Source organism: Callithrix jacchus, chromosome 12 (genome assembly GCF_049354715.1).
Source record: "Callithrix jacchus isolate 240 chromosome 12, calJac240_pri, whole genome shotgun sequence".
In the NCBI taxonomy this organism is placed as follows: Eukaryota; Metazoa; Chordata; class Mammalia; order Primates; family Cebidae; genus Callithrix; species Callithrix jacchus.
The window spans coordinates 43,050,984-43,066,889 of record NC_133513.1 but is presented as its reverse complement, the minus strand read 5'-3'; the positions used below and the strand labels follow the sequence as shown (position 1 = coordinate 43,066,889).

At 35.8% G+C, this 15,906-nt stretch overlaps 1 protein-coding gene and 1 pseudogene across 40 annotated transcripts in view; both read left to right on the top strand.

Annotated features, from left to right (window-relative positions):
- LOC144578802 (serine-rich coiled-coil domain-containing protein 2 pseudogene) overlaps positions 1-1,809 on the top strand; it is a 30,141-nt pseudogene extending 28,332 nt beyond the window's left edge. The window contains exon 2 of the transcript XR_013525244.1: positions 346-1,809. The product of XR_013525244.1 is annotated as a serine-rich coiled-coil domain-containing protein 2 pseudogene (transcript). The remainder of the gene's footprint in view (positions 1-345) is intronic.
- A 6,969-nt stretch (positions 1,810-8,778) lies between these two features.
- LOC103791257 (cyclin-Y-like protein 2) overlaps positions 8,779-15,906 on the top strand; it is a 58,922-nt gene continuing 51,794 nt past the window's right edge. For 3 of the 39 annotated variants that reach the window (XR_013524852.1, XR_013524851.1, XM_078345389.1), the window contains exons 1-11: positions 8,779-9,309; positions 11,753-11,812; positions 12,211-12,270; positions 12,668-12,727; positions 13,118-13,177; positions 13,571-13,630; positions 14,021-14,080; positions 14,479-14,538; positions 14,927-14,986; positions 15,373-15,432; positions 15,818-15,865. Coding sequence is in view for 33 of the 39 variants with exons in the window: in XM_078345389.1 (XP_078201515.1) it covers positions 9,099-9,309; positions 11,753-11,812; positions 12,211-12,270; positions 12,668-12,727; positions 13,118-13,177; positions 13,571-13,630; positions 14,021-14,080; positions 14,479-14,538; positions 14,927-14,986; positions 15,373-15,432; positions 15,818-15,865 (799 nt within the window). In the remaining 6 variants the exon portion in view is untranslated. Of the gene's footprint in view, positions 9,310-11,752; positions 11,813-12,210; positions 12,271-12,667; positions 12,728-13,117; positions 13,178-13,570; positions 13,631-14,020; positions 14,153-14,478; positions 14,539-14,926; positions 14,987-15,372; positions 15,433-15,817; positions 15,866-15,906 lie in introns of all 39 variants that reach the window. The other 36 variants (XR_013524850.1, XM_078345385.1, XM_078345384.1 and 33 more) reach the window with 31 other exon arrangements.

The following is a 15,906-nucleotide window of genomic DNA, read 5'->3' as shown; positions in this document are numbered from 1 at the left end:
ACTATTACCCAAATTGAAAAAATTAATTGGATTGGAAATTGGAAGAAGTACTCTGAAAGTGTTATTTTTGACATAGTCAAATTTGGTAGTTTAATTTTATTATTTCTGGATTTTGCAGTCATTTTTCATAGCATACGTTTGTAAAATTTAAAAAAAAAGTTCTTTATTTTCTTCCAACATAAAGATTTTAATTAGTGCATTCATTATTTGTTAGGAGTTCTATAGAAATCTTGAGTAGCTTTTGGGCTTTTCTGCATATAAAAGTATAAGTATCATATTGTATAATAATTTAAGTAATTATCCTTTTTTAGGAATGTTTGATGTACTTTTTTTTTCTCTTCACAGATTCTGTCAAATTTTAAGAACAAATGTACCTTATAGCTCATGGAAGAAAAAACACAAATCAAGACATCTTTGAGTTCCAAGTTGCCAAAGTATGGAACAAACTCTATAGGAAGTACATTACAGCCAATTCCAAATGGGACACCTGCTAATTTATGAGGAACTTTCAAGAATAATAACATCAAAGTTACATCAAAAATAATGGCTCTGATTTTTCATCATCTCATTCATTTAATTGGAGAAAAGCAAATAAATACCAACTTTGTGCACAAGGTGCTGAAGAGCCTAACAATACTCAAAATTCACATGATAAAATAATTGATCCTGAAAAACATGTTACTACTCAAAGAATGTTTGATAAAAATGGGGTAATGGGAGGTTTGAAAAGTGACACATCAAAGTTAGCAAAGCCATCCACTATGTTAGTGTCATCTATGGAGGAGTTAAACCAAAGGTCTTTTTCTGGACCATCTAATTTGGGTAAATTTACCAAAGGCACATTATTAGGAAGGACTTCATATTCTTCGGTCAATACTCCAAAATCACAGTTGAATGGATTTTATGGAAACCGGTTGGCTAGTAGCATGCAAAGGCCTATATAGCAAACTCCTGTGCCACCGGAAGCAGTTCTGGTGAAAGCTTAGCTCAGTCCCCAGACAGTAGTAAACCTATTAATTGTGAAAAAATGGTAAGGTCACAAAGTTTTTCACATTGATTCAGAATTCATTCCTTCCACCTTCATCTATAACCAGATCACATTTCTTTAATAGAGCTGTGGATCTTACAAAGCCTTATCAAAACCAACAGCTATCCATTAGAGTGCCTCTACGGTCAAGTATGCTAACAAGAAATTCCCGGCAGTCAGAAGTACTCAATGGGAGTGAACATTTGGGGTATGGGTTTAATAGGCCTTGTGCTGCTGGTGGAAAGAAGTTGGCTTTACCAAATGGTCCAGGTGTAACTTCTACTTTAGCCTATAGAATGGTTTATCTCTCTCTACTGAAATCTAGCCGATCTCCATTCTCTGGGACTATCACAGTTGATCGAAATCAGAATTCACCTGCTGACACATACGTAGAGGAAGATGCTATAGTTTTGGCTGAGAACAGAGCTACTAATAAGGACCAAGAACTGACTGAAAATGAAAGTTACAGAATGAAAAACAACCAGAGCATGAAACATGATGTTAAAACGAGATACCTGAGTGATGTGGATGACATTTCCTTGTCTTCCTTGTCATCTTCTGACAAGAATGATTTAAGTGACGACTTTAGTGATTATTTTATAGATATAGAAGACTCTAACAGAACTAGAATAACTTCAGAGGAAATGTCTCTCAAAGAAGAGAAACATGAAAATGTGCCACCACAGGATATATTTGATTCCCCCAAGGAAAATTAAAAAGCCCTCAGTAAGACTGATGAATGGATAGACATAAGTGTCTCTGGTAAATATTACGAACCTTAAGTCTCTTTGCTTTCTTTTAGATAATATAACTGAACTTACATTTAGGATTATCTTCAGATAGATTTCAAGGTACTATAAGTTATACGGAGGGATGGATCTAGACAAAATTGGAGTGGGGTAACATTCATTTTTCTTGCGACTTTCGCTCCATACCCCATTTTTCACCATATCTAAAACAATGTTAATAAAACCACTCCTAATCTTTGTTGTTCTTTGGCTGTTATACACAGGCTTATTCCTGCTTAGTATAGACAGTACTTCTAAATGATTTTTCCCCTACTTACCTCAACCAGTGGTATGACATTCATCAAACCATCTCTTCTTTTAGGGTATCATATCATTGCTATTTTTTACAAGTAAAGCTGTACCAAAAGGTCAAATGTGATAATATAGGTTATGTCTAATCTGATTGATTTTTTTAATCTTAAAAAATTTTTTTTGTTTAGCAATTTTTGTAGATACACATACAGAGGGAGCGTTATTTATTTTTTAAACTGAAGAAAGTGAAACAATACCTGGTAAACATTTCCTCTTATGTTTGATTATCCTGTTACTAAATGCTGGAGAAAATGTATTTGGTGTTTGTATGCCCATATGCTTGAAAATAGAACAAACTGAAGGGATTGGATATAGACATGTGGTATGTCCAATCCCTTCAGTTTGTTCAGTTTGTCTTCTGGTATAATCAGATCAGTGCATAGAGATGTATGTACAAACCCTTGATTGTCTGTATGTTTTCTAAAAGTGACTGCCAGAACAACTTTATTTCTTTATAGGGAGGCAGTTATGAGTACCCTACATTATTTATGAAGTTAAATAGTGTACACAGAGGAAAAGGAGTTTCCTGGTTAATGTTTAAAAATAAATATCTTGGGAAACATAGGAATATGAGGCTTTATTTACATTTTTTGAAATATTACAGTAGTGAAAGATGACTAAGTACATTTTCTTTTTGTCTATTAGAAAATATTTCAGTAGGTTATTTTTAAGATTTTGCCTCTTGATGTGTTCGTTGCTTAGGATATAGAAAATGCTACAGTTATTAGTGCTTTTTTTTGAGCCAGCTTTTCTGCTGTATGAAATGATTTGCACTTAGATTTTTAGGACATGAGAAACAATTATATTTTTGTGAATCAATAATCTTTTTTTCTCTCTTTAAATGAAATGAATACAGGAGTGAATGTACAAAATATACTTCTGGGAATAATTTGGTTTCACTGGATACAGACTACAGAGCTTGTTCTTCATTTGAACTCTGTCTGCTAACTCTGATGGAACATACATGTGGATGAAGAAGGCTTGGAATCCATTGGAAATGTCCATCCGGTTGGGAGCTATGAATCCTCTGAAATGAACAGCATAGTATGTATGGTTTTATATACTCTTGGGATGTTTTGTATACCCTATTATAGAGAGACTTGTGCTATAATTGATTTTCTTTTAATTTATGAGTTTACTACTTTGAGAAATGGGAATTCGTATTTCTTAAGAGCCTATAAAATATCTGAGCCTAGTAGGAAATAAAGCATGAGAATATAAGACATTTGACTTAAATATACTCAACATGTTTACATATATATTCATTTATACATAAATATGTACATACTATATTAGTAGGTTAATCTATGTCAGTGGTTCTCAAAGATAGTGGGGAGGAGATCAATGACAAGAGGTGGTTTTGATTGTCATATTGATGAGGGCTTCTTGGTTTCTATTGGGTAGATGGCAGGGATGTTTAACATCCCACAGTGCATAGGACAGAGACCACAATGAATTATTTATCTAGCCTAAGATGGCAGTAGTGCTGCTGTTGAGAAACCTTGGCCTGTGCTCTACTGGGGCAACATTGAAGTGCCAACTCTCAGTGGGATAATACAGTAAAAGTTTGTTTTTTACTCTTAGAAAGTCTGTTGTGGGTCTGGACAGCTCTCTAGGGCAGCTGCCTTTAGTGATCTAAGCTGCTTTGATTTTGGGGCTTGACCATCTTTTGAGGTCTCATCACTATGGCAGAGGAAGAGAGTGCCAGAGGGTCTCACACATATAATTACTTGTACTGGCCTGCAAGCAAGACTTGACACTTCCATTCATGATCTGTTGACCAGAACTAATCATGTGGTCCCACGTAAGTATTAAAGACAGGAAGTGTAATCTTTCTGTGTGCCTGAAAGGCAAGGGAACCAGGTATGGGCAAGTGTTAGAAGACCTACCTTGAATTTATATGTGCATATTTTAAGAAACACAGCAAGTAATGTGGATAATATGCCATATAGGTAAAGTATAATTGGTATGTTTAAAGTGACTCATTGCCATTATTCAGTATATGAAATATGATTTTCCAATAGTTGTATGGCAAATTGGCAGTCTTCATGGATATGTTAAATTCCAAGTGGATTTCAGGCAGTATAATTTTCTATACTCCTATAATCCTTTTATTTGAAAAAGTCATTGTTACCAGAGGCTTAAATAGCACAAACCTTTCTTTAACCTCTATCAACACCTTGTATACAACCATTTAATCTAAAGAGAGTATCTTCATCTCAGTAGATAAAGGAGGCTCAGAAAAGGTGACAGTTTAAGACCTTCGTCTTACTAGGACTTTTAAGGCAAGCATAATTGCCATGCAAATGAACAGTGTCCAGCAGATGGCAGCAGTGTACCACTTAGTACCTGACAGTTTTTAGAGGCTAACAATCTTGAGTTTATTATTTAATTACAAAATAGCTATCTCTAAAAGAGTTCAGAATGCATCTGGATTGACCTTTAGTCCTTAAGATCCATGAGTTTCCTCCTTGTTCAGTAGGTTTATGTATATGGTATGGGAAACAACAAAAACATTCATTCTGTGCTTTGGAACAAGACAGTGTTTCTGATCTAAAGAGAAGACAAAGTCTGAGAATGGTTAGAGAATTGATGGCAAAAGCTGAGAACAGTGTGTTGAATTCTCCTACAGTGATATTGGAGTTACCATTTTTGCTTTGAAGTTCTGTGAATTTTTTGTTTTGTATAAATTTTAGGCTTATTTTGTTAGGTGTGTACCTGTTCAGAATTTTTGTGTTTTTTTTTTTTTTTTTTTTGGTGAATTGGACTTCTCATCATTATTTAGTGATCTTCTCTAATTGTGCTTTTTGTTTTCAGACTTCTTTTTTTCCAAATATTAATAAACCTTACCAGTTTTATTTATATTTTTCCCTTCTTTTACTATCAACCCTTTTACTTATAGCAAATAGTTTATTTTGTTAACATTTTCAATTTGTCTTTTTCTTTTAATTAGTGAGTTTAAGTTTTTAATTTTGCATTTTTTGATATACTTGGACTTTATTCTGCCATCTTATTATTTTTATTTAAATTGTCCTTCCCGCCCCCCCCCCCCCACCAAAGTAGTTCAAAATAGTATCTCTAACTTAACCCAAAGACCTTTAGCATATTCTCACTTTTCTTGGTCTCTACAACACTGCTTCTTCCAGTCCAGGTCAAAATAAGAAGCTTTCACTAGATAGAATGTACGTCAACTGTGTCACTTCTGACACAGCTTAGTTCCATCCACTATTTATTTCTGCTGACATTGTTTTTATATTAAGTCTTCCTTTTTAAAAGAAACAGTGCCTTCCTGTTCCTTTCAGTCATTCTCTTACTCTGCAAGAACTTTATATAAACGAAACCATAAACATGTACTAGTTTTTGTCTGGCTTCTTTTCATTAATATTATGTATTTGTGAGTTATTGTTTCTTTGTTCTTGTTGTATCATATTCCTTTGTGTGAAAATATTACAACTTATCTTACTTTTCATGGGCATTTAGGTTGGTTCCAGTTTCTGGCTATTAGAGTATGCACTATTGTGAAGATTTTGATGTATGCTTTTATTGGTGAACATTTATTCATTTTTGTTGGATAAAATGTGTAGGAGAGAGATCCTACACATTTTATAGGGTTATAGGCTATGCTGATGTATAAAGATGCTGTCAGTTTTTCAAAGTGATTGTGCCTGTTTACACTCTTCATTGGCTGTAAATGAATTTTCTAGAAATTTCGCCTTCTTCTCTATACTTAGTGCTTTCTGCCTTTTTGCATTTTTGATATTCTGGAGTGGGTATAGTGGTATTGCATTGAGATTTTGTCTTGTATTTTTTGATAACTTCTCGCAGAGCACCTTGACATATGTTTATTGGGCCATATGTCTTCTGTTGGGTTATTTGTATTTTTTTTAATGATTTGTAAAAATTCTTGATATTTTTGGATATAAATCATATTTTGTGTCAATATGTAGATGTTTGTATACATGTGTGTATTTACATATTATATATGTAGATTATATTATCTACTGAGAGTTGCTTTTGAAATCTTTTAATAGTGTCTTGGTGATAGAACTTACCAATTTTGATATGGTCTAATTATATAGGTTTTCCCTTTATTGTTACCAATTTTTTAAACTCTGAAGCTTTTTCACACCTTAATATCATGAATATATGTTTCAGTGTTTTACTATAAAAGTGTAAAAGCTAGGTGCTTCTGTTACAGAAATGAAATCAGACATCATCTTTTTTCCAGTGTCTCACAAAAGCAGCCATTCCTGATTCAAAGGCCAGTCTCTTGACTCCAAGTGCTCACTTTTGCAAGCTTTGCTTAATGTTGTGTATATCCCCCTATTCTCCAGGTCTTCTTTCTTTCTAGTTGTTCTTAGTATACACAACCTCTCAGGGCAATCACTTCTGTGCCCATGGCTTCAGTTCCTTTCTCTATTCGCTGAGGACAATAGAATTTTAAATTTAAAATATTAGTTTTATTTTTTGTAAGATCCCTCATTTGCTATAACCATAGATACAGAGTTGCTCCATGAAAGTAAGAAAAAATGGTGATATACTTAGCATGTAAATTTTAGGAAATTTCCCATTACTCTAAATGGTTTGATTTAGTATGTGTGTTATTTTTAAAAACATATGTTGGGATGTCACAAATGGACTTAGCCTACAGAGATTTATATTCACCTTTAACCAGAGAGTTTCATTTTAATGTGACACTAAGCGTAAAAAACTGTCTTTTCCTTTTTATCTATTTCTCTTTCTACGTTCTCTGCCAGGAGAAAGTACAACTCTGTACCCGGTCTTCCCCAACAGAGCCCGAGCAGCCCTGTTTTTCCCTCTACTTTTCTGCTTTCACATCTTATGACCAAGTACTTCCTATTCTGTCTCCCCAGTAATCACAAAATTTTATCCCTCACTTTTGTCACTGCCACTGCCTTTTGCATCAGTCTTCCTTTAGATAGTCTCTTAATTGGTCTGTTGCTTCCTTCAGTTTTTCCTTATTATACAGACCACTACACACACATCTGACAGAGACTCCTCACCTTTGTATGGTTCAATGACTCAAATTTTCAGAATAAAATTTAAACCACCGCAGTGTCAAATTTGGGGTCAGATAGAGGTGGGTTTGTATCTCAGATTCCTACACTGTTCAGTAGTGTGATCTCAGAATACTGAACTTCTTAAGCCTTTGTGTATCTGCCTACCCTCACTGAAATTTGGGACTGTTTCACACATACAGTGTCTGGCATGTAGAAGGGACTTCATCAATGTTGAATGAAGAGAAGGCATTTTAAAATTTACATTAAAAAATTATTATTTTTTTTTAAAATGTGCCAGTCTATAATGTCACTTCCCTTCCAAGCTTGACTTCTACCTGTACTTTCTGATATGGTTTTGTTATGTCCCCACCCAAATCTCATCTTGCATTGTAATTTTTATAATCCCCACATGTTGAGGGAGGGACTCAGTGGGAGGTTAGTGGATCATGGGGGCAGTTTCCCACATGCTGTTTTTGTGATAGTGAGTGAGTTCTCATGAGATCTGATGGTTTCATATGTGTTTGACAGTTCCTCCTCCACATGCTCACACTCTGGCCTGCCGCCTTGTAAGAAGTAACTGCTTCTCCTTCTGCTGTCATTGTAAGTTTCCTTAGGCCTCCACAGCCATGTGGAATGTGAGTCAATTAAACTTCTTTCGTTTGCAAATTACCCAACCTCAAGTATTTCTTTATAGCAGTGTGAAAATGGAATAATGCACTTTCTGATAATCACGCTTAAGGAATTTGGGAATTCATACTACCTGAGATCAAATAATGGCCCCAGCCTGGGCAGTCATATGACCTTGGGGAGATAACTTACCTTCTCCATCTTAGTGTCTTCTCTAAAACTGGTGAGATTGTTTCTGAGGGCTCAATGAGCGTACCTCACTTGGAACACCATCAGGCACATACTGCTTGCTAGGTGTTCAGTATTCATTTTTATTGAGTTAGGACTGTGGTAACCCACCTAATGGCTCTTGATTTTATATAACAAAGTCATACTTAGAGGTTTGTTAGTAAAAGAGAGAAAATCTAAAAGTCCCTGCCATGGAAGGAAGAAACAGGAGAAAAGGAAGTTGGTAAGTTTCAGCACTTTAGAGCTTGGGGGGACAAGTTAGGTTTCTATTTTCCAAAGAAGGAGGTGGAGGCAGGATGGGTTCTAAGGTGTCATTCAAAACACACAGTCATAACTCTTTTGTGAGAGTAGAGCTAGGGCCCCAGGGATTGCTGTGGTGAAGTTGCAGACAAAAACTGCCACTCATTGAAAGACAGGAGAGGAATATTTCAGGTTTATCTACATTGAGTCAACAAATAAAAGTTAAACTTGGTTGCTAATGGGACCCACTCTGCTAACTGCCACTTTGTATAGAAGTCCTAGAGGAAAATGGCTTCCAGTAACAAGCCACCCTGTTTTTAGGACTAAAAAGCTCAGGAAGCTGGTGGGTGATGAATGAAAACCTTAGTTCCACTGGCACTGAAGGAGGGGCCAGGAGAGCAGTGGCATCATAAGCCACAGGGTGGGGCAGCCTGGGCAGTGGGGGAGGGGTGGCAGCCAGGGTGAGGCATTGTGAGGTGTGGGGCAGGGCACTGTGAGTCACATGCCTGGGCTTCCACCTGGGCCAGTGGGCTTCAGTCTGTAGGTGATTGCAGAAAGAGTAGTAGCTCCTTTTGTACGCTTCAGGCAGTTGTATCACTCAGCGCTTGTTGGGTTCCCAATCTATTAAATTAGCTGTTTTTTTTGACCCTCCCAGACAAGTCAACTTAGGAGAGGCAGCAGGGTGCGGGCCTCGGCCCGAGCCCCGGCTGGGGCCGGGCTGTGGGGTGGGCAGGTAAGCAGCGGGCAAGACCATCTCTGAAAGTGCGGCATAGCCTCGGCCTAGGGCAGCAGGAGTGCCTGGCCAACACTGTGAGCGGAGGCACAGGTGGCAGCCGACAGGAGTAGAGGTTCCCCATGGGGAACATACTGTGCTGCTGTGTGTGCCCCAAGTCGGACGATGATGAGGTGTCAGGGTGTCCTCCAGAGTCGAAAATCTGTGAAGCAACAGCTGAGGACATGACAGCAGCAGCACCCACGGCTGCTGCCATAGAACCTGCTGAGTTGACTGTTGAAGCTGGTGAGGACCTTCCTGTGCATGACATCTGTGATGGGGAGATGCCTGGAGGTAAGGAGGTGATGGTGCCATATGCCCTGGCCACCCCTTTGGCTGCTGCTGTCTTCAAGGTCCCCTGGGGGCCATTCCCTACCCCAGGCTCCTTTTTGCCTGTCGCCAGCTTTTCCAGGGCTGGTAAGAAACACAGGCTGGCTCTGCCTTGTGTTCCTTTTTCAATCACTTAGTCTTTCTCCACAGAGTCCAGTCAATTTCTTTTCTCCTCTCCTCCCAAACACCCAGTTCTTGCTCCCTCATCTCATTCTCTCAGGCTGACCTGGGACCATTTATTTATGTCTCTTCTTGTCTGTAGCTCTGTTTATTATTCTGTGGGATTTTGTTGAGGCTTTTATTGGAATATCTCTTCCTTTTTTCAATAAAAACTCAAATACACCAACTTTCCAGTAGCCATCTCATTCTTTTTTGTACCTATCCAGATGGTACCTAAGTGCCTAATTATTTCCTTCATTAAAGTAGCTAAATCTCAGGACAATTCATGCTGAAATATTTGGGGATTTTTTTTTTTGAAATCAGAATGAGGTTGCCATGGGAGAGATGATAGGATATTCTTTATTTTTATTTTTGAGATGGAGTTTTACTCTTGTTACCCAGGCTGGAGTGCAATGGTGCAATCTTGGCTCACCACAACCTCCGCCTCCTGGGTTCAGGCAATTCTCCTGCCTCAGCCTCCTGAGTAGCTGGGATTACAGGCACGCACCACCATGCCCGGCTAATTTTTTGTATTTTTCGTACAGATGGGGTTTCACCATCTTGACCAGGATGGTCTCGATCTCTTACCTTGATAGGTGCTTATTTTTTTCTAACTGTAATTTGAATGCAAAAGGAAAGAAAATGGGAGGGTGCTTAAATAATTGTGAAAGGTATGAAATTTCATGGCCAGGGCTGCAGAAAAATGGGTGTTTGTTTTCCTCCAAAGGAGTTTGCCTGTGAGGCTCTGATGAGTTTAAAATTCTTACTTTGACAAAATGTGTCTCTAGATTTATTCTGGTGACTTAACAGACTTTATTTACCTCCTTGTTCTAAAAGAGAGGTACGGATGGTTCGTGGTCAAAACTTTCAAAAGACATGAAATGTCAATGTAGACTTAACATGTAACTTAAAGATTGAAGGTTAAAACTGTGGAAGAGTGTTTGCTGCCATGGCTCCCCGTTAGTCATTCCCCCACCTGACAATAGCATCTTGTTCAAAGATAAGAACATAAAGCATAAGAAGCTGGAAGCCATCGTTCTCAGCAAACTCACAGGAACAAAAACTAAACCCCACATATTCTCTATCGTAAGTGTTAGTTGAGAACACATGGCCACAGGGAGGGGAACACCACACACTGTGGGGTTCGTTGTTGGGTGGGGTGTAAGGGGACGGAGAACATTAGATCAAATACCTAATGCATGTGGGGTTTAAAAACCTTAAAGATGTGTTTATAGGTGCAGCAAACCACCAGGGCACATGTATACATATCTAACAAGGCTGCACGTTCTGCACATGTATCTCAGAACTTAAAGTAAAAAAAAAAAACACACACACACAACAAAACAAAAAAACCAACATTGGTTGGGCTCTTAGTTTTTTCCAGAGGTAGAATAATTAACATTCATGATGAATGTGACATTGTAACTTGGAGTACTATACTCACTTTTCAAGATGTTTAGGAATTTTGAATAAACAAATATATTATGTGAATTGACTATACCTTTATACACAAAATGTGTAAGTACTTGTGTAAACTTATACTCTGGTTGCTGGTGTAAGGAAAGCCTGTGAGTGATTTTACACAACAGTTTATAGATGGGTAGTGCTGGATTAGAGAACAAAAAAGGCTCTTTATTGCTATTCTTTAGGATTACAATACAGTTTATGTATGTCTCTTTTGGCCCCTTCCAATACAAAGAAGGCTTGTGTATGTTCTCCCTCTGTATTCCTAATGAAGAAATGAAGACAGAGATCTCACATGACTATGGACGACAGCTGCTCAACAGAGCTAATATTCTGTGTCTTCAGAATGTTGTGGAAGTGACAAATATGCTGAATTTACTTTTTAAAAAAATTTTAAACTCCAGAATACATCTTATACTTTGTATATAAAATAGGCCTTGCTTTTAAAATGGATTGCCATCTTGATTTATTTTATGCAAAGTTGATTTTACACAATTTATAGGGAACATTTACCTCTTTCTTTTTCTTAAATAAAAAAGAGTCTCACTATGTCACTCATGCTGGCCTAAATTCCAGACTTGGGTTCGAGGGATTTTCTTATCTCATCCTCCTGGGTAGCTGGGAGTACAGGCATGCACCAGCTTGTCTGGCCTCATCTTATTTCTATACATTCATTTCAATGGATAAGAATAAACGTAGAGGTATTAAAATGGCCTCCTTATTGAATAAATGAGTTGATAAGTTGTTACAATGATCACATCTTTTTTCTTTTCTCTCTGTATAGATAGGGCTTTGGAGTCCCACTATTCTGATCATCCAAAGACAAAGAAATCTCAAGCAGTTGGTGAGCCAACATTGTTTTTTTCTATCAAGAAGAAGAGTAAAAATTCTTGTTTGATGAGGTGTATAATAGAAGGTGTTTAGCAGAACTCATATTGGTTTAAATTTTTAAAATTTTTACGTATTCACTTGTGTTATATTAACATGTGATATACTTTGCTTGTTGTTATGTTACTGAAAACATGTCAACTTTTTGTTCATGCATTTTCCCATCTTTTTATCAACACAATTTGTCATGTAGTGGAGGAGTCGTAGATTTATCTTTATGTTTAATTCTTTGTTTCTTTTCCCAATGGATAAGAATAAAAGTAGGTGTAGGAATGGCTTCCTTGTCGAATAAGTGAGTTGATAAATTGTTATAAGTGACTACATACTTTTTCCTTTCTCTCCTTGCATGTATAGATAGAGCTTTGGAGTCTGACCCTTCTGATCATCTAGAAGGAAAGAAATATCCAGCAGATGGTGAGGCAACATTGTTTTTTTCTACCAAGAAGAAGAGTGAAAACTCTTGTTTAATGAGGTGTATAATAGAAGGTGTTTAGCAGAACTCATATTGGTTTAAATTTTTTAATTTTTACCTATTCACTTGTGTTATGTTAACCTGTGATATACGTTGCTTGTTATTATGTTACTGAAAACATGTCAACTTTTTGTTCATGCATTTTCCCATCTTTTTATCAACACAATTTGTCATGTAGTGGAGGAGTCTTAGATTTATCTTTATTTTTAATTCTTTGTCCCTTTTCCCAATGGATAAGAATAAAAGTAGGTGTAGAAATGGCTTCCTTGTCGAATAAGTGAGTTGATAAATTGTTATAAGTGATTACATACTTTTTCCTTTCTCTCTGTGTATGTATAGATAGAGCTTTGGAGTCTGACCCTTCTGATCATCCAGAAGGAAAGAAATATCCAGCAGATGGTGAGATAACATTGTTTTTTTCTACCAAGAAGAAGAGTGAAAAGTCTTGCTTGATGAGGTGTATAATAGATGTTTAGCAGAACTCATATTGGTTTAAATTTTTTAAATTTTTACGTATTCACTTGTGTTATTTTCACGTGATATACTTCACTTGTTATGTTAGTGAAACCATGTCAACTTATTGTTGATAGATTTTCCAATCTTTTTATCAACACACTTTGTCATGTATTGGAGGAGTCTTAGATTTATCTTTATGTTTAATTCTTTGTCCCTTTTCCCAATGGATAAGAATAAAAGTAGGTGTAGGAATGGCTTCCTTGTCAAATAAGTGAGTTGATAAATTGTTATAAGTGATTACATACTTTTTCCTTTCTCTCTGTACATGTATAGATAGAGCTTTGGAGTCCGACCCTTCTGATCATCCAGAAGGAAAGAAATATCCAGCAGATGGTGAGATAACATTTTTTTTTCTACCAAGAAGAAGAGTGAAAAGTCTTGCTTGATGAGGTGTATAATAGAAGATGTTTAGCAGAACTCATATTGGTTTAAATTTTTTAAATTTTTCACATATTCACTTGTGTTATTTTCACGTGATATACTTTACTTGTTATGTTAGTGAAACTATGTCAACTTGTTGTTCATAGATTTTCCCATCTTTTTATCAACACAATTTGTCATGTAGTGGAGGAGTCTTAGATTTATCTTTATGTTTAATTCTTTGTTTCTCTTCCCAATGGATAAAAATAAAAGTAGGTGTAGGAATGGCTTCCTTGTCGAATAAGTGAGTTGATAAATTGTTATAAGTGATTACATACTTTTTCCTTTCTCTCTGTGTATGTATAGATAGAGCTTTGGAGTCCGACCCTTCAGATCATCCAGAAGGAAAGAAATATCCAGCAGATGGTGAGACAACATTGTTTTTTTCTACCAAGAAGAAGAGTGAAAACTCTTGTTTGATGAGGTGTATAATGAAAGGTGTTTAGCAGAACTCATATTGGTTTAAATTTTTAAAATTTTTACGTATTCACTTGTGTTATTTTCACGTGATATACTTTACTTGTTATGTTAGTGAAACCATGTCAACTTATTGTTGATAGATTTTCCAATCTTTATCAACACAATTTGTCATGTCGTAGAGGAGTCTTAGATTTATCTTTATGTTTAATTCTTTTTTTCTTTTCCAATGGATAAGAATAAAAGTAGGTTTAGGAATGGCTTCCTTGTCGAATAAGTGAGTTGATAAATTGTTATAAGTGATTACATACTTTTTCCTTTCTCTCTGTGTATGTATAGATAGAGCTTTGGAGTCTGACCCTTCTGATCATCCAGAAGGAAAGAAATATCCAGCAGATGGTGAGGCAACATTGTTTTTTTCTACCAAGAAGAAGAGTGAAAACTCTCGTTTGATGAGGTGTATAATAGAAGGTGTTTAGCAAAACTCATATTGGTTTAAATTTTTAAAATTTTTATGTATTCACTTGTGTTATGTTAACATGTGATATACTTTGCTTGTTGTTATGTTACTGAAAACATGTCAACTTTTTGTTCATGCATTTTCCCATCTTTTTATCAACACAATTTGTCATGTAGTGGAGGAGTCTTAGATTTATCTTTATGTTTAATTCTTTGTCCCTTTTCCCAATGGATAAGAATAAAAGTAGGTGTAGGAATGGCTTCCTTGTCAAATAAGTGAGTTGATAAATTGTTATAAGTGATTACATACTTTTTCCTTTCTCTCTGTGTATGTATAGATAGAGCTTTGGAGTCCGACCCTTCTGATCATCCAGAAGGAAAGAAATATCCAGCAGATGGTGAGATAACATTGTTTTTTTCTACCAAGAAGAGTGAAAAGTCTTGCTTGATGAGGTGTATAATAGAAGATGTTTAGCAGAACTCATATTGGTTTAAATTTTTTAAATTTTTCACATATTCACTTGTGTTATTTTCACGTGATATACTTTACTTGTTATGTTAGTGAAACTATGTCAACTTGTTCATAGATTTTTTCATCTTTTTATCAACACAATTTGTCATGTAGTGGAGGAGTCTTAGATTTATCTTTATGTTTAATTCTTTGTTTGTTTTCCCAATGGATAAGAATAAAAGTAAATGTAGGAATGGCTTCCTTGTCGAATAAATGAGTTCATAAATTATTATAAGTGATTACATACTCTTTCCTTTCTCTCTGTATATTTATAGATAGAGCTTTGGAGTCCGACCCTTCTGATCATCCAGAAGGAAAGAAATATCCATCAAATGGTGAGATAACATTGTTTTTTTCTACCAAGAAGAAGAGTGAAAACTCTTGTTTGATGAGGTGTATAATGGAAGGTGTTTAGCAGAACTCATATTGGTTTAAATTTTTAAAATTTTTACGTATTCACTTGTGTTATGTTAACATGTGATATACTTTGCTTGTTATCATGTTAGTGAAAACATGTCAACTTTTTGTTCATGCATTTTCTTTTTATCAATACAATTTGTCATGTAGTGGAGGAGTCTTAGATTTATCTTTATGTTTAATTTTTTGTCCATTTTCCAATGGATAAGAATAAAAGTAGGGGTAGAAATGGCTTCTTTTTCGAATAAATGAGTTGATAAATTGTTAGAAATGATTACATATTTTTTCTTTTCTTGCTGTATAGATAGGGCTTTGGAGTGTGACCCTTCTGATCATCCAGAAGGAAGGAAATACTCAGCAGATGGTGAGACAACGTTGTTTTTTTCCACCAGGAAAAAGAGTGAGAACTCTTGTTTGATGAGGTGTATAATAGAAAGTGTTTAGGAAAACTCATATTTGTTTAAAATTATGAAATTTTTACATATTCTCTTGTGTTTTTTTAACATGTGATATACTTTGCTTGTTATCATGTTAGTGAAAACATGTCAACTTTTTGTTCATTGATTTTCCCATCTATTTATCAACACAATTTTTCATGTAGTGGAGGAGTCTTGGATTTACCTTTATGTTTAATTTTATGTCCCTTTTCCCAATGGATAAGAATAAAAGTAGAGGTAGTGAGATGGCTTCCTTTTCGAATAAATGAGGTGATAAATTATTATAAGTGATTGTGTATTTTTTCTTTACAGATAGTTCCTCGGAGTTGAGCTCTTCTCAAACATGGACATCCCAAACAGGTAGTGAGACATGTACCTTCCTTTTTGAATAAATGAGGTGA